The sequence below is a fragment of the Branchiostoma lanceolatum genome, chromosome 1 (genome assembly GCF_035083965.1).
Source record: "Branchiostoma lanceolatum isolate klBraLanc5 chromosome 1, klBraLanc5.hap2, whole genome shotgun sequence".
Taxonomy (NCBI): domain Eukaryota; kingdom Metazoa; phylum Chordata; class Leptocardii; order Amphioxiformes; family Branchiostomatidae; genus Branchiostoma; species Branchiostoma lanceolatum.
In genome coordinates this window covers 5,018,699-5,037,032 of record NC_089722.1, presented here as the reverse complement: position 1 = coordinate 5,037,032, position 18,334 = coordinate 5,018,699, and the positions used below count along the sequence as shown (strand labels likewise).

The window sequence follows — 18,334 nt, the reverse complement described above, 5'->3', positions numbered from 1 at the left end:
ATTATAACCAACTGCCTCCGCGCCGCGTGCCTGCGAAGCTGGTGTATTACGTCGAATGGCGGTTATACCAGCTATACAGATACTGATACAGAAGCTGGTGTGTTAGTCCGAATGGCAGTTATACCGGCTATACAGATACAGAAGCTGGTGTGTTACGCTGAAGGGTCCTGAAGGGCAGTTGTACCGGCTATACGCATACAGATACAGAAGCTGGTGTGTTAGCCCAAACGGCAGTTATACCGGCTATACAGATACAGAATGATACAGATCCAGATCCCCCGCTTGTAACGGCGCCCCGCCCCCGTTTCCGTGCCGGCACCGCTCCATATCTCCTCCGGTCTGCTTTGTTCGCGGTGATAGATAGCGCGCCTATCTAACCTGCCGTGCATGATGTAGTGAGGAGATTCCAGAAAAGGTCAACAAGACTCTTCCATCTGCGGTAACGGCGCTGCAGCCGCGCGGCTACCCCCAGGATAACGCTCTAATTGCCTGGCGTCAAAGGTTCTCCCGCCATTCATCACTTGCCGTCAGGTCCAGCATCTTCCCTCCTCAGGGTTATCTTGTCATCCAGATGGGAAATTTATTCACAAGCACAAACAGTACCATGCAATATTCAAAATGGGACGAGTGTTGTCAACTCGTACAAACTCTATTACACAAAGTCATTGAATTGCAAAGATCCGTCTTTATAAAACATTAGAATTCAACAAAATAGATACCTATATCTATATCTATCTAATCTCTTTCTCTCTCTCTCTCTCTCTCTCTCTCTCTCTCTGTATATATATATATATATATATATATATATATATATATATATATATATATATATATGTATATATAGGATTCAAGGGATAACCGACTATAGAGATTCATTCAATAGTTGGATGAGTTATGGCATTGCCTTTGGGCTTCTGTTAACTTGTAGTTCCCGGTCCAAACTAACAATTGGTCTACTTTCCTTTTTTGTCTAGTCCCCCTGTCGATAACAGTACCCCTGGGCGGTGGTAGCCATGACAGTGTCTGTACTGGTCGGTGTTGAATGTTGGTCATATAAAGAGACAGAATGAATAACTACAAAGTCAGGTCTTTTACAATGTGTTTTTCTTCTTTTGTTCATCGTCAGTTATTTGCCACATTCTTATTGATGACTAGACGCCCTAAACTTTACAGACGGGTTGAAATGCCATAAAGTTCATAATCTATGCTTGTGTATATCATTGTAGTTAATATAAAAACATTTCCACACGGATACAAAACAAAACGCGCAGTTAAAAAAAGAAAACATAGGATCTTGTAGCCCCCACCTCAGAATGTATAGTTTTGCTATGAACCCGTTCATTCAGGTTTAAAAGAAGGTGCGTCGGTATTGTTTAATTGCTGGGTTCTTATCAACTTGCTGCTTGTTCTATGGTGCCTTCACACGACCGGCCGACGCTTAGCTATATCGAATCTCGTCGGTAAGACTCGGTCTCGCGCCAATGACGTCAGCGCGGCTTGTTTCTCTCCCATTGCCTTCTCCGGTCAGAGGATCAGCTCGGGGGTATTAACGAGGTGTGGAGAAAACTGTGATAAAAAAGGGAGTTCTTCTGGATGGGAAGCATCTGTCATCACCGTACAGGTTAACGACCCCTTTTCGATAGGGCGGCGACATCACTGCGACCGCGCTGCAACCTAGAATTTTTTCTGGTTTTGACTTTGTGTGTTTTGTTGTGCTTTGAATCATAATACTTCTACATTTTTGCATGAATTCCCAATTATGAAATTAAGGTTACACAAATCCAAGTTTGGCGGATGTACGGTCGTTCAGTGATCGCCGTATGTGAAAGGGTGCTGAAGAGAATAGAGGGGATGCCGGGGCCGTTGTACATTGTGGTAGATGAATCTGGCCTACTGGGGATACTTATTTTTTACAAGTTCATGCCCGAAGGCTAGTTGCAACTCCTTCATTATGTAAACTATCGAAAACTACATATGTGGAGCTGACTATCACAAGCTTAAAGAGAGGGAGGCGGTATAGTTAGAATCAAATTATTAGATTAGGGTTGGGACACACATGATGACACATGTAAGCGGATGACACATTCTCTGAAACATTGAAACCTACATGTATTTGTATTTGACTGTATTTATTAACAATGAAACAAGTTATTACACTGGGTCAGCCAAGGAAGCTCTCGCTGGTAACGAATGACCCACGAGAATACAGACGAACGTACGAACGAATGCATAATAAAACAGTATAAAATATATGAATGTGATTTCGATGTAAAATGTCTGAAGGAACAACGAAATAGATACATTGTATCAATCTAAATAACTTTTAGCTAGCGTCTAGATATACCCCCAAAAGTTACCATTCCCTGGGAGTTGATAAGTGAACGCTAGAGTTCGATTTTGCTATGTTATCACAACCGATGAGACCCACAATAAAGCTTGACAAATGACCGCCCAGTCGCCATGTGAAGGCGTATTGACACGACTGTAGAAACCCAGTCAATTTTTGAGTACGTTTAACTTTACTGTAATCACAATCATACATCATTTTTTGCTCCTATTGACACCTACGCTGCCGTTGGGCCCGTAATAGACGGGCGCAGCTACCATGAAAACACATATGGAGTAAAATGCAATAAACAAAGACGATTTACCGGCCGCGCTAGACAGTGCGGCGCCTCCGTGTAAGCCTGCTGCAGTAGAATCGAAGTCCTGCCGCGTTGCGTGGAAAACTCGTTGGTTAGGCCCCCTTTCCAATAGACGGCGATTGCTGAGCGACCGCACAGCGACCAAAATTGGATTTGTTTTACCCCTGATTTCATTGTTGGTGTAAGATACAAGATGTGAAAGTATGATCTAAAAGGCAACACTACATAAAACACACAATAAGTAAGGAGATTCCTTCTTTGTCTATGAATGCTGTTAAACGACGTGAAAAAACTCTCAGCAATCGCAGCCTCCAATGGGAAGGAGTTAGCACGGCTCGCCCCCCTCCCCCTTACCGGCGCCCCCGCTCCACGAGCGCTATCATAATGCGCCATCTTGTCCTATCCATTACACACCGCCACCAAACGCGCGGGAATTGAATTATGGCCGCCATTAATACTTGATGTAAGACGCATGTGTCGCTAACAACCTGCTGAACTGGTGTAAGCAGGTTATTACACATCATGCCTATCTCCTCGGGGTGGACCCGCAGCTACACAAACTGTTCAGTTTGTTTTATAATCATTGATATGCAAATTACATTCTCTCCTTTTCACTAACTTCATTTGTTATATTCATTTTGCTTGTTTTATGAAGTTCAATGGTTTGTTGAGTTTTCTTATAAAGTACTTTATCCTGCATTATCAAGCAACGTAAATATATTTTGTCGTTATTGCACTTAAATCAATTTGCACCATCTTGAATATTTTTTCAATAAAGATAGATACCTTTATTGTGCAACAATTGTACAAGGTACAAAGTATGGCTGGTACATACCAACATTTATATCTATATATATCCTAGGGTTACTCTACCTAATACAAGAGTGTACGTGTTGACAGCCACTCGAAAAGGGTATGGCAAGTCTACAAGAGTGTATAGTAAGGGTTTACGATGGGTTCTTACAATCATTGAAGGAATTTCTATCGGCTTAGTGAGATCGTCTGCCCAGGATAGACATTTTAGATATTTTGAATCAATATGATTATTATGTTTAGCCATAAGTATGGCTAAACATATTGTTTTCTCTCATGTTTCTTCTTCTTCTTCTTCTTCTTCTTCTCCTGTCAAATCTTCAAATCGATTCATCTCTGTCATTTTTTGACCAAATGACCTGAAATTTGGTACAGAGGTAATGTAGGCAAAAACCAATGTGCGTTCTTTTCCTTGTTTTGATATTGACCTTGAAAGTGATTTTATCGAGGTTTTTAAGCTATTTTTAGCATATCTTGGCCTCCTGCGCCCTGGTATTTCAACCGAATGACCTGAAATTTGCTGTATATGTGGCTTGAACAAATATTTAAAGGACTACATTCCCATTTTTGGCATACATATATTCAAAACGATTTATTTTGGGCTTTCTTGACAATATTTGCCACTTCTGTCACTTTCAATACTACATATGACCTACAGGTCGTTGACCCCGAGTGCCTTGCACCTGGCCAAGCTGGAAGTTTGCTTACGAGGAGGAAAGACCGGACATAAACATTTAACGTGATTATCGGGAAAACACCATGTTCCCTTAAACTCAGTGGTTAAATTGCAGTTTAGGAAATTTTATAACAGAAAACAAGTTAAATCAATGATTTTGTGAATGTTTATTCTAGCATTAGTTATTCCAGATATTTTCAAACTCCAAATTCTTCAACACAACACGGGAGATCGTTTCTCCTCAGACTGGCGCGGCACTCCTGTCAAAATTGATTGATGATCTCTCTCTGCCGCCGACTTCATACATGATCAAAGGCGGGTGGTAGCACGCCGCTGTCTGTCTCGGACCAACACGCGTCTCCCGTGATGTGTAGCGTCCACCACCAGGCCTTCCTACATGTCCTACGTACGGGCGTATGGATCGTAGAATTCGGCAAAAAAGGAATGATTAGGCCAGTAGAGTCAGTCCCCGGTAAGGTCAATGATTCGCCCCTTTGCGCTAGCTTGTAACGTTAAATGAATGTACCCTCTGGTGGCCAAACTTCACTGACAAACTTTCTCCCTATTATCATCATGAGCTTGCGTTAGTCTGGTACTAGTGACTATTATGTGCCGGGAATGTTTATCTATCGCACGCCTTGGAAGGAAGTTCAACCATGATAAATGGTCGGCCGTTGCGAAAATTTGGAATCCCATGCTGTTGATTTTCGTGATTGAATCTGTAAGAAAATATATTTTCATGTCGTTCATGTTTTTGGGACGGACGCCGGGACGGGGTGAATTTTTTCTATCATTTTCGTCCCGTTAGTAATGCAAATCGAATCGTGTTGCACAAGAGGCAAAACACTAAAAACGTGGGTCTTGTGGAGTGTTTTGGAGCGGGAAAATGCCGGATATTAGCGGTGCCAAACAGTGTACATCGTCGCGCGCGGGTGACGCTCCGTCAAAACAAATCCGCTGGTGGTCTAGCGCGGCCACCGAAAATAGGCAGAAACACACAGGAGGACTTAGCACCTTCGTTTATGAGGGCAATTGTGAAAATCTTTTGTTACAAATTGTTCGAACATTGAAACATTTGGATAGATGGTTTGAAACTGTTCTAAATAAAGAGATTTTTGTGTAGTTACGTTCGAAATGTTTCCAACGTATGTGAAATAAGTTCAAACATGTTATAAGTTTCAATTCTAATTGTTTGAACACTTTAGAACTATTGTGACTTAGACATTCTTTTAATCAAAGTAGTTCAACCATATTACAAATATTATATTAAAACCCTCTCGGTGACTTTGAATTGACTCAAATATGTTGTTTTTGGTCATTTCCTTCGTCTCCTGTCAAATCTTCATATGTATACTATGGAAAACTTCATTCTTCCCTGGGGTTGATCTTTTCTAATTCAATTTTGAACTGGGTTGATTATGCGCAAGAGTGTAATTTTCAGCGGATATTTTTCGACTGGTTTACATGGAAATGGCACGGAATATCCCATTCTTGCAAGGGGAGGATTCTTTAATTATTTCTTTCAATTTTGAGCTGGAATGATTATGAAAAAGTCCATTTTTTAGCAGAAGTGTATTTGTTAATCAATTAGTGGATATGGTTGTGGACTGGTCCATATTGTGTTGAGGTGCTACTGGAAGACTCAATTTTGGACTGGGGTGATTCATTTTTTTAGTGCAAGTATTTTAGAATGGTCCATTGTTATTTTGGGAGAGTCCATTTTTTGCATGGCGAGGAGTATGGCTAAACATGCTGTATTTGCTCGCAAATGTTGCCTTTCTAGTTTGTTAATGTGTGCCTGCAGAGCACATTGTAAACCACCTTAGTGGCGATATGGTGTCCTTTGGTAAATAAGATTAAAATGAAAAACGAAAAGGCCTAATCATTTCTTCCATTGATTGTACAGATGACACATTAACGGTAATCATATATCTATCAACAATTCGACTAAAGTTTTCAGACATCGACGTTAAGGGCTACTCGCTTTTACATTGACAATCGTTTCTACGCTTCTTTCTTAGCGGCAATCCTACCTCTACCATTGATTTCCAACACATCAACAGGCTTACTCGTTTCTGACATTGTTTCTAAACGTGATTCTTAACGACAATCCTGCTTCTGTCAACGACTCATCTTGAGGTTTTCAGAGAAGTCAGCTAAAGAACAACTGCGAAGCAGAAGCTGTCATCAGAAGGCGCTTGTCCTGACGAAATCACAAGACAGAGGGGTGGCATACTCGTTTGATGTTTACTGACATAATAATGTATTTCTACCTTCTACAGGGCCTCCTGTCAACGTGACTATCAACATATTCATCAACAGCTTTGGTGCGATTGCAGAGACTACCATGGTAGGTTGTACTAATCTCCAAGTAGATCTATCAGTGGCAAAGCTCGTATCCAACTGGCAAAAGGAGTTTTAATCGACACCTGATCTACCAGCACTCAAACAGGGAGGTGTCCATGAAAACTCCCTTTGCCAGTTGGATACGGTCTTTGCAACCGATAGATCTGCTTGGAGATTAAGTTGTACCCTCGAAGAACACGTATTCTCTTATCAAATCACGCGTATATGACGTATAGGGGGTTTGCACGCACGTGACTAAGGCGTAAGCATTTTCCGCCATGTTAGTTGGTTAAACCTGGCAGTCTTAAGGTGAAATTGAATTCGCATATATCATTGCAGATGTCCCCTCTGTGGCAGAGGCTGTCATTCTCATGTAGGACTGTTCAGCCCCTAATAGGGTTGGCTCTAAGGTCAATATTGACTGAAGAATGCCATCTATTTTCATGAAATGGTCATTTTAAAAGTGACGTATAGGAAAATGCAGGTTTTACATTTGAATCGTCCAGAATCAACCAAAAAGGAATGGCAATGGAAGCTGTGACGTCACGAGGAAACAAAAATAACAAGATGAACTGAAATTCTCAAACATGCTTTATCAGAAATCTTTGGGGTTGGTCCTCACTAACCCTTTTAATGTCTTTATGATTATCATAGTTTAAACGATTCATGAAAAAACCTGGTCCCATTAGAATAGAAATGATAATATTTCGTAGTTTTAAATGAAGAATAGTTTAGCCTTGTAGTATTGCTGTTTAGTAACTGTTCCCATATATTGTACTGTGTGCAATGTTTCAAGTAATGAGTTTAAAAAAATAATTCCTTTGTTCGGCTTAAGCCATGTATAAATCCTTCCGTTTTCCCCAGGATTACAAGCTAAACATCTTCCTTCGGCAACAGTGGAGCGACCGCCGGCTGAAGTTCGACATGTGGAACGAGAGTCTGAGTCTCGATCCCAGTCTCCTGGCTAAAATATGGGTCCCCGATTTGTTTTTTGCCAACGAAAAAGGGGCGAACTTTCACCAAGTCACCACACAGAACAGACTCCTGCGGGTCTCCCCGGAAGGATATATTCTCTACAGTTTAAGGTAAAGCAGTCGGGACAGAATGTCTCACTACTTTCTTACAGGAGCATTCCTGGGATTCAAACGGTTTGAGTTGTCCATTTTTTTTCGAGTTCTTATATTGAAATGTATCGATGTGATTGTTATGTCACCGAAATGTGCGTCTTGCTTGCCGAATTTGTACGATTATTTGCAATTGAAATTAATGAAATATGGATTACATTCACTTCGCTAGAGGTTAAAATCTGTCATCTAAAGAGTCATCGACTTGCTATTTCTGATGCGAACGTTAAGGCTTTTATAAACTGCTTAAGACAGACATGTATTACATCAGATGGCATCTTGGGGCTGTATGGAATAGGACTCTAAGAATGACTGTGCAATGGCTGTACCGCTGCATGCTGCATCCGCTCTTGATTACCAACCATCAACTTCTCTTTCTGTCCTCATCTGCATCCTGCTTCACGTTCAGTTTCATCGTTGTTGTTGTTGTTGTTGTCTTGGTTCGTGTCGTCTGTTCACCATGACTCTTCTATCTCTCAGGCATTACAGGAGCTTCTTGCGATTGATGAATATGACTTGACGGCAACTCGACTCCTTTAAAAAAGATTCCTTTATCAAGTACCAATGTCACTAGTCTTAAAAATAAAAACTACAAAACGAACGATGGTACCAGTCTACTTCGTGATAGTGTACATGTTCGGCTATCTATTTATCAATTCATCAATTTTGTTTTTAATTCGTCACTATACAGTGAACATGACAGAGGTAGCAGGATTGTACCTTTTTCATGGCTTCAGTCGAACTAAATGATAAAACTAAAAATTGTACACAAATGAATGCAAAACGAATACATATACAACGGAGATAATAAAATGGACTTAGACTGGGGTTATCGTTAATCTAAGAAGCCTATTTTTTACAATTAAGTTGATCCATTGTTTCATTACTCATTATGATTTGATTTTAGGACGAACGTACATTACTGTAATACTAAGTTATTTTGATTTACAAACAGTATTAGTTACTGACGATTTCCGGTTATTTATGAAGGTTCGCTTATTTAAGTCGACCTTTGTTCTTATTATTAGAATTTGCTTTCAGGTCATATTATGTTACGTTACGTTACGCTTGGTTACGTTATGTTACGTAACGTTACGTTATTCTATGTCGAGGTTCTCCCCCAAGAATAATTGAAAACCGCAAGTAGGACAAACTGAATATAAACTGAAAATTAGAGGCCAACAACCGAATGTCCATCAATCGCAACGAAGCTTGTGCGATGCCGTTCTTCCTCCCACACGGTTGCCTGTCTCCCCACAGGTTAACGTTGACGCTATCATGCCCAATGCAGCTTCAAAGGTTCCCCATGGACTATCAAATGTGCAAGATGGAGTTAGAAAGCTGTAAGTTGGTGTGGTACGCACTTACCCCGAGTTAGCCTCTTATTATATCCAGGTATTTAAACCCAGACGACGCCTTCCCACACAGGTTAACACTGAGGCTGTCATGCCCAATGCTGCTACAAAGGTTTCCTATGGACTACCAACAATGCAACATGCAGCTAGAGTCTTGTAAGTAGACAAAGCAGATGAAGTGCCACGGAAAGACTTTCGGAAAAAAAATCTATGGACCAATCAAATCAAAGCTTTGGGTTCGGCCCATATGAACGACGCAGAACCCACAATTACAACTGAAACTAAATGTTGAACGTTGCCACAGAACTCTACAAGAACTTCAACCACTTGAAATAAGTCTTCATGTAATTTTTGGACATGAAAAAAAGGCATCGATGTAGCAATGGCATGCACGCAACAGACGTTCTACTGAATGTATTCAGCGGCTTGACGACTTAAAAGATACTCACACAATGCGGACTCCCTGTGTTGCTCATGACATCATGGTCACACGTAACTGTTGATTACGTAATAAAATGAGGATCTTGCGACCGTGGCATTTCATCTTTAACTCGAACTAGCCTCCTTCGTAAAGTGCTTGGACGTTTCTCGGTGTTTCTTTGTTTTACTCTATCAGTTCTCAATCTTTTGAAACGTTTGCAACTTTATTCTGACCTACTTGCAAATGCATACCGTTTTGACCAGTGTTGTGGTACGGCGCAGCTGCACATCTTGACCGCACGCACCAGCAAACCTTTGCACTGAGGAAACTGCGCACTTTTAAAGTTTCTACCCGGTTCTTTATCATTTGCTCACTTCCGTTATCTATTCAGTTATATATTTCTAATCATACTTTGTCAGCAATACTAGCACGCTCCGGCCTGAGGACGCTCGCATCAGTTCGGATCTATGTGTGACGTGTCGCATGACGTATGTGTAGTGTACATACTGGCCTATCCGTCCTCAGTACTGCACCGCACTGCACTACCCCCCCTCCCCTCCCCTCGGCGGGTACTGTACATACCGGCCTATCCGTCCACAGGACTGCACCGCACTGCACTGCACCCCCCTCCCCTCGATCCCCCACCCCTCTGTTTCTCTTCCAACCATGCTTGTTCTCTGAGAAGATTACTTTTCCTCGAAGAACCTCATTTTTTCTCAAAGATACCACGTTACCGATAGCCACACGAAAGTATCCAGGAATTATCCAATGAACAGCTGGCGACATTATCACCGGTAGTTTCAAGCTTATCCCGGTTATATCGGCGCATATCAACATCACAGTTCTGCTTTGATTGGTATGTACGATGGAAGCAAGGGTCCGAAAATCCAAAGCAATATTTGAATAATAAAAATACTGAGAATGAGCTGTATTGTTTAGCGATAGCTTATGTTTGAGAACCTACCGATGGCCTTTGTAATAGTTTGACAGAAATTCCAACCTAAAACACAATTCTTGAGGTTAGTAAGTTTTGTTTCAAAGTTGACTTCCCCAAAAAAGACACGCCCCCCCCTCCAAAAAAAGGAACATGTACATTTTGTTCAGCTACATATCGAACCGGATTGCACATCGATTAGCAGCTTTACAGAGTGGGGTTTCTTAATACCCGGTACGAAGGTAAGGGTATCTGTATATATATGTACATCTTGTTTAATCGCAAACAGTTGCAATCATAATAGATTGCACTTCCAAAAGGGTCGGTAATAGCGTCAGTTAGGTACTTACGTGTGTGTTTCTTGTATTTATCTACCTCAAATAAGATATATATCAGCGCAAGGTGCAAGCATGCCTGCGTCTGAGACAGAAACATCCCCAGCTAGAGAAAAAACCAGACAGAATACAAGCGTTTACAAGCGTTACCAGATGCATCTATTGTATTGAGATAATCCATTTTCATATTCAAAAAAGCATTCTATGTGGGACTTGACATGGGGTTTGGACGAAGTAGGAACCAGATTCCTCATACAGTGTTAATGTTCTGGAAAACCCTTGAGGACCCTTCTTAAAATGCCCAATCCCCCAGTCGTACAAAACCTTGCAGATCTGGCCACTCAGTATTGTGCATGACATCTTTTGGACCAGATATTGACCTTGACTTTTTGCAATGCTCTTAGATTCAAAACCACGCCCATTTTGCATACTACCTCTTTTTTTACAATCTGCAGTAGTGATTATGACAAATACAGCATTAATTTTATCTGTAGATTTCGACTGGGCTGATGCTGTAGTCGTAATGATGTAATCCGTCGGCAGTCTTGCTTTAAATTCAGTACTTGTCGTTTCCAGTTGGCTACACAACGAAAGACTTGATGTTCACCTGGGCAGCGAATGACTCGGTGCAGCTGTCAGATGACGTCGAGTTACCGCAGTTCGTCATAGACGGCATCAAAACAACAAAATGTACAAAGGTCTACAGCACAGGTGAGTCAAAACGACATGTACAAAGGTCTACAGCACAGCTTCCAAGTTGTATTGCGGGGTTTCAATCGAATGATTCGAACGCGCTTTGCGTGCGCCGGGCGCAACGCTGTCGAAAACTCACCTCTCCCGAGAATCGCCCTCCGGTATTCAATATTACTAACAATGCGTGTTCCTGCGCATATGTAATCGGAATCGTGAAACCTTATAAAACTGTTATTCAATATTCATGTATATCATGTATATTCAATATTTAGTTATCATGCACATGTACTTAGAATATTGCTATGCTGTCCGTATACAATTTTCATTGTAATGTCTTGTCTTTGTCAGCAGGGATATTCCTTTGTAATAGCAATATGCTAGTGGAGCAGCCCTGGCTGTGCGTAACAGCCAAACCTATAAATAAATACGCCCAAAATAGTTATTGAAACAGTAAGACGTTTCGGACAGCAAGCGCTGCCTTTCGTCAGTGACTAACTAAAGGAAGACAGTGACTACTGTCTGAAACGTCTGTTTGAAAATTTTATCCAGCTGTTTGAGTAACTATCTTGGCGTATCTTATTACCTGGATGTCTAACCTTCATCAACGATATAAATAAATAAACATTCATGCCCCCCTTCCAGGTTCTTACACCTGTATACAAGCCACGTTCAACCTGGCGCGACAGATGGGCTATTACCTGATCCAGACGTACATTCCCAGTCTTCTGTACGTCATCCTGTCCTGGGTGTCGTTCTGGATCAACATGGAGGCGGCCCCTGCGCGGGTGGGGCTTGGCATCACCACCGTGCTCACCATGACAGCTCAGAGCTCGGGGACTACGTCATCACTACCTAAGGTAGGAACGACAGGAACCTTAGATGCAGAGTTAACAAAGACTACAATCTGACGCAAAGTTCAACTGTCATTTCTAACTAAGAAATTGGACTCCAGTTCGACTGTCAGACTGTGTTGAATATAGCAGGTAAACTTTGCTTCATGATTATTTAGCTGAACTAACACATGCAAGCAACGATATCCGTACCCATTATAACCTTTAATCTATTTTGTGGAAATTTGTATTGTTTGCTCCGTAAAACTACTGGCGCAAGGTAGAAAACGTTGATAAATATCATTATACAACAATATTTCTGAAAACCATGATTTTGCAAAAAAAATCGACGTCCGTCAATATATCTGTCCTACCATTTCTGGTTTAAGTTCATTCGTAGTTTTGCCAAGTTGTTAATCCCCTTGGTCTTCCATATGAAACCGAACCACAATTGTTCTTCATTTACAACTGTCAACTAGAATGTTTTTTACAGATCCAAATTCCACCGTACTACATTTAATTCTTGACAAAAACAACAAATTTGCAGAGGGTATGAATAATTTTGGAATATGACAATTTTTGCTGTAAACTGTGGATTGGTAAATGATAAAGATGTAAAAATGCCGATCGACTGTCCCCCAGACTTTAGGTCGTTTTCAGACTAGATATATTGCTCATGACACGTGACCTTCCAGAAATGCGACGATCAACGGTTACGATATGTTAATTACCCATGAGCGTAAATTTTCATGATTATATTGGTGCATATCATTCTAACTTCTCTTATACATCCTCTAATTTTGTATCATTCATTCCATTCCCGTTGTCATCTCGGCTGCAAGTCGAATTCGGGTGTGTCTCTTCAGCCGAAGAAAGATGCTGTGGTGCGAAGATTTAGAGCATGCCGTACAGATGTGTGGAGATATTTAATAAGCGCTGGATAGTTAATTGATACAGAAGATTTACTTTAGTCTACCTCCAGTCAGGAGTGACGCTTCCGTATGGGCGCTGCTGACAGAAGGTCTTACTAACGAGCTTGGATATACAAACATTACAAAGACCTGCTGGCATCTTTATACCATCAGTTGGTGATACCAAACTTTGTGTCCCAAGGCTTTTCGGATGTCCCATAGCTCTATCGGTAGCAGCCTCACATGTGAGATCGACTTTTAATTAGTTAGTAACTGGGAGAATCCAGGCAAGGGCATCCAGGCTGGAGCTGCATTCATCTTTCGGAAGGGACGGAGGTTCCGTGATCGAGGAAATACCTCGAACACGTTAAAGGAATTACGACAGCTGTACTTCAGATTGATAAAGTCTATTTTTTGCCTTTAACGTCACTTCCGTTTCCGTTCTGTTTCAGGTATCGTATGTAAAAGCCATCGACATCTGGATGGCGGTGTGCCTATTATTCGTCTTCTCTGCGCTGCTGGAGTTCGCAGCCGTCAACTTCTTGTCGAGAATGGATAAGGAGATACAGAGGAAGAAGCAGAGAAAGAACAGGCGGCCTGTAAAGGTACGTTTATTACACCGTCATCGTAACATTTTTTTTTCTGTTCTAGACGTTTGTGTTTGTAGGATGCCGACTCCAGAATCTTGGATCGCCTTACGCGTTTTTGTCCTTCACCATCGTTCGTAACTCGGCTGTGCTGCTAAGTCCAGTGTGAAGGAGAGTTATCAAGAGTCCTGTCACTTTTTTGTTTCTTTTTTCAGTCTCGCCTCCTCTGTCATTACCTCCGCTCCATGAACACAAGCCTACACGTTAATTTGAACCTCTCGTGATAAAAAGACACAAACAAGTGGACACATATTTATGTTTGGTTTGCTTACATATGCTGTGGGGTTCACCTTGGCTTATGAATTTGCAGTTGTGAAATCATTGTCCCCTGACCTGAATCATGAGGATGGCACTAGGTAAGGTAAATAACATAAATCACGCAGCGCTGCTTCAATATTAATTCACGACTCACCATTCCACAATATCAGAGACAAAGACGTGGTTTACAACTAACAAACGTAACGTTACTACGTTACCCGAGTAACGTACTCTAGCGCACCAGCAGAAAACGAGCGACCACGGGCCCCAAATATTTTACGCAAAAAAGAAAACAACTAAAAATACCCTAAGTTCAGACCATAGACCACCATTTTCTGGATTTTTTGTGATAGCATCGCATTTCACCTCACTTTGTATTGATGCACTTGAGCATCTGTTTCAAAGCATCTATAAACTGTTATTGCCAGTCAGAACTAGCGCTTCTGAAATGACAAAGAATCACGCCTGGGCGCCGATATCGTTTCTATCTTAATACCGCCGTAATTTGCGCGCAGCTCTACGGCCTTATCATCGTCCGACAACGGGTCAGCCTTCTCTCTCTGACTCACAGCGTGCTCCATTATCACCTGTTTTGGTGCTGAACGCAGCCACTACCGATACCAAAACGTTGGATAAACGAACAGTTTAGCCGAGAAAAAATTTGACTGACGTTTATACCCTCCAGTCAGCATTGCATTATCAGGTTTTTAGTTGTTCCAATCATCAACAATCCATGGCTCTCCGAGAGGCGCAGACATTGGTTACATAGTCATAGTCGCAGGTGGGAACGAAGTGAAAACTAATAATCGTTTGTTTATTCATAATATAATCAAAATGTCCACAGGTCAGACCGAAACCCGCCCAGAAAACGTTTGAAAGTTGTTGTTTTTTCCAAAGAAATAATACAAATATTCAAATAATGACAATGGCAATAAGTTTATTGCATATTCGTACCAGAACTTACTGAATTTAGGAAGAAACATAATCTTATTCTTAAAATGAATAATTTTTTTCTTCCAGTAATCTTTTTGAAGTAGGAAGAGAGGAGAAAGTTTTTCATAGTTTCTTAAAGATGACAAGAAAAACAAGAAATTTCAAGTAATTCTTGAGAGTGAAATTTTTCTCAAAAGTGTTTTCTTTTACTTAATGAAATCAAGAAAGTGTTCCTTGTTGTGAGAATTTCTATTTAAAGAATCTTCATTTCTTTTTCTTATTCTTGAAATTCTTAATAAAAGAACATTTGACCAAGAGTAAAAAACATTTTGGTAGTGTGGCGAAGCTGTCTTCTGGCGGTTCCATCTAACCTCTGCTGCCGATCAATGCGGAAGGCACTCGGGCCGGCACTAAAGTCCCGGCCTCATGTCTGACAAGCAGCGAGTCGAGGGAGATACCCGGGATCGGGCGGGCCGAGGGAGATACCCGGGATCGGGCGGGCCGAGGGAGATACCCGGGATCGGGCCACAATCTGCCGACCAGGCCTAGAACTGGAGGAGACGCGCAAATGAAAGAGATACTAACTGCTTGTCAATACGGATATGGGTAAGGGGGGGGGGAGGTGGAGGGCCTCTGATATAATAATTTTTTTTTGGGCAAATTCTTGCCCGGAGACTAATTGCAAGTACATGTAATGCAAGGAAGAGAACAACATAGCAGGTGACTACTCTAGTCTAAACATTAATTCTTACACATTGTGTTCAACGTATTATTTGACCAAGACAGTGGAGGACGAAGTATCCCACATTTCACAGCAGCGATATAAACAACGCTGCGCCGGCCGGCTGATTAGAAGCACTGCCCGCCGTGTATTAGGAAGGCGTTATTACCTACCTGTTCTGATGCGGCGCGGGGCCGCTGATTACGCCCCGCGTCCCGGTATTAAACACTTGTTACGCAACGTGATGGAAAGTCTCGCAGGGACGGCGGATCAAAAGAACGCAAATGAAACCGTAGCTTCGCCTCCACCAGCCAATATGCAAACCATGAAAATGTAAGAGATTGTCCCGTGCAACTATTTAAGTGTGAGGAGTATACCATGTATCATGATAACGACATATCTTGTTTCACATTGCCAAGATAATATAACATCTTGCAATCTGAAAGAGGCGGCAAGGCCTTTTAATCATATTTTTCGACAGCCTTAAGCTAGAAATGTCCGAAAATACTCGTACAAATATGATTTTTTTATTGGGAAAAGTGTCTACAGTACGTGGCCGTTCGTACTTTCAAAGAGCTGACATTCTGATCCCATTATGTTACAGAAAACTGTGCGATATTCACACAGAGGTTCCCTACGTAAAACAAATGACATATTTTCTTCTAAAAGATGCAGAACGATACAACCCGCTCGTCTCATATGCTGGAGGTGCCCTTCTCCACGCCAGGTGGGCTTTAGAAAACTAGCGCAAGAAGCAGGCGTCTGTGCAGAGCGCCGTGTGGTGCATACGGAATGTGCCTGGGTCCTTCCCTTAGCTGTGGCTGCTGCCGGACCTGGCCAGGTAACAGCAATGCGGAATGTGCCGGGGGGGGGGTCATTCCTCCAGCTGCGGCTGCTGCCGGAACTGGCCAGGTAACAGCAATGCGGAATGTGCCGGGGGCCATTCCTCCAGTTGACGGCTGCTGTCGGAGTAGGCCAGGCAACAGTAATGCGGAATGTGCCGTTCCTCCAGCTGTGGCTGCTGCCGGAACTGGCTAGGCAACAGCAATGCGGAATGTGCCGTTCCTCCAGCTGTTGCTGCTGCCGGAACTGGCTAGGCAACAGCAATGCGGAATGTGCCGGGGGCCGTTCCTCTAGCTGCGGCAGCTGCTGGAACTGGCCAGGTAACAGCAATGCGGAATGTGCCGGGGGCCATTCCTCCAGCTGTGGCTGCTGTCGGAGTAGGCCAGGCAACAGCAAGCCGATGTTGGTCCTTGGATTTTCTTGGTCCTTGGATTTTCCTGTTTTATTTCTTTATTTAGAAAACAATCACATTCAGGATTATGCTCGTCTTAAGCATCAGCAGTTGGACAAAATATTTGTCCACCCAGTTATCACAGTTATTCCGCTTACGATTGTTTGTCAAGTAAAAATTTCACTCGCTAAGTTTGCGCCTTCTGTGGTTGCATTTCGGTCTGTCAAATAATGAATGTTTCTTTTTTATACATTATCATTTCACGCACCTTTGCTATCAAAACATACATGCAGCATCAAAGCCCATACGTTTTTTTACAAAAATCCCCGAACCAAGAAACTAACTTGTAACGGCCCCAATCTGTATGCAGGCAGCGGAGCGCATCCGGGTACCTGGACGAGACCTGGCGGCGCCTGCGCACCGGGCCCAATTCCCCCATCAGTTCGCCCCTTTGTGGGATCTTTACAAGTTCAACCATGCCGAGTGTCCTCGACCTTGATGACGCGCAGACATGCCTTGCGTGGGCTTCATTAGCGCAGATTAGGGATATTTTAGCGACGGTTCGGGAGAACTCAGGAAAGCTGATCATTTTGTTAATAATCTACAGCGTGAATAAGAGTAATATCTGCAGGTCGGGAACATCTGAACGCACCATCAGTACTACAACCACATCAAGAAGACCACGTTTCACACACGCACATCGGCGTGCATGTAAACTGCCAACGCGTCCGCTACATGCACCTTTCTTTTTCAATACTTCATGTGAAAGTCCATCTGTGTTGGTTGAAGCTATTCTGAATCAAAGTTGAACTACAACGTTGAAGTGTCTCGCTGAGCAGTGGGTCATAAGTTGCTGTGCAGTTGCATTGTTCTATCTGCATAACGAGACGTCACACAAGCAGTGGATTTCTCAATCCTTAACAACGACTGTTGGGCAAGTCCATATTTCATGTTGGCAATTACAGTTTGTTTGTTAGTTACTTTGTTTGTTTGTTTGAACCTTTGTTTATTCAAAAGAAGCTCAAATCGGCACGCAGTCCGCTTTTAATTTGGGTCATGATGGAAGAGGTAAGGGTCTGATGAAATAAAAGAGAGGTACAGATTACATCATTTAAATCCTAATAACTCAATCAACATATATCATTACATATACATGGTACAAATCAAATAGCGAAAGCTGGATTGTGGTCAGTATCTGTTCGTTTTGGTCCTTTTTGTTACTGTCTCTTAAAGGAAGTTAAATTCAACTTTTCAACGATTCGGCTTGGATTCAGAATTATACAATATTTTACTGCGAAAATACTTTTATCCATTCTTATAAACAATCAATGTTCTGGAAACATATATCCCTCAGTGTACTTTTCTTTGAAATGTTTTGAAACAAACATACTTTCGAATTGATTTTCAACTTGCATCTTATCATCTTGTTATTTCATTTTTGTGCATATGTGTTTTGTT

General features: G+C 42.0%; 1 protein-coding gene across 5 annotated transcripts in view; it reads left to right on the top strand.

Moving 5' to 3' along the window:
• LOC136430611 (glycine receptor subunit alphaZ1-like) overlaps positions 1-18,334 on the top strand; it is an 88,011-nt gene that overhangs the window by 60,480 nt on the left and 9,197 nt on the right. For 4 of the 5 annotated variants that reach the window (XR_010754914.1, XM_066421368.1, XM_066421362.1 and 1 more), the window contains 6 exons: positions 6,417-6,484; positions 7,345-7,565; positions 8,865-8,947; positions 11,226-11,360; positions 11,985-12,199; positions 13,536-13,688. Coding sequence is in view for 4 of the 5 variants with exons in the window: in XM_066421368.1 (XP_066277465.1) it covers positions 6,417-6,484; positions 7,345-7,565; positions 8,865-8,947; positions 11,226-11,360; positions 11,985-12,199; positions 13,536-13,688 (875 nt within the window). In the remaining variant the exon portion in view is untranslated. Of the gene's footprint in view, positions 1-6,416; positions 6,485-7,344; positions 7,566-8,864; positions 8,948-9,032; positions 9,116-11,225; positions 11,361-11,984; positions 12,200-13,535; positions 13,689-18,334 lie in introns of all 5 variants that reach the window. The other variant, XM_066421382.1, reaches the window with a different exon arrangement.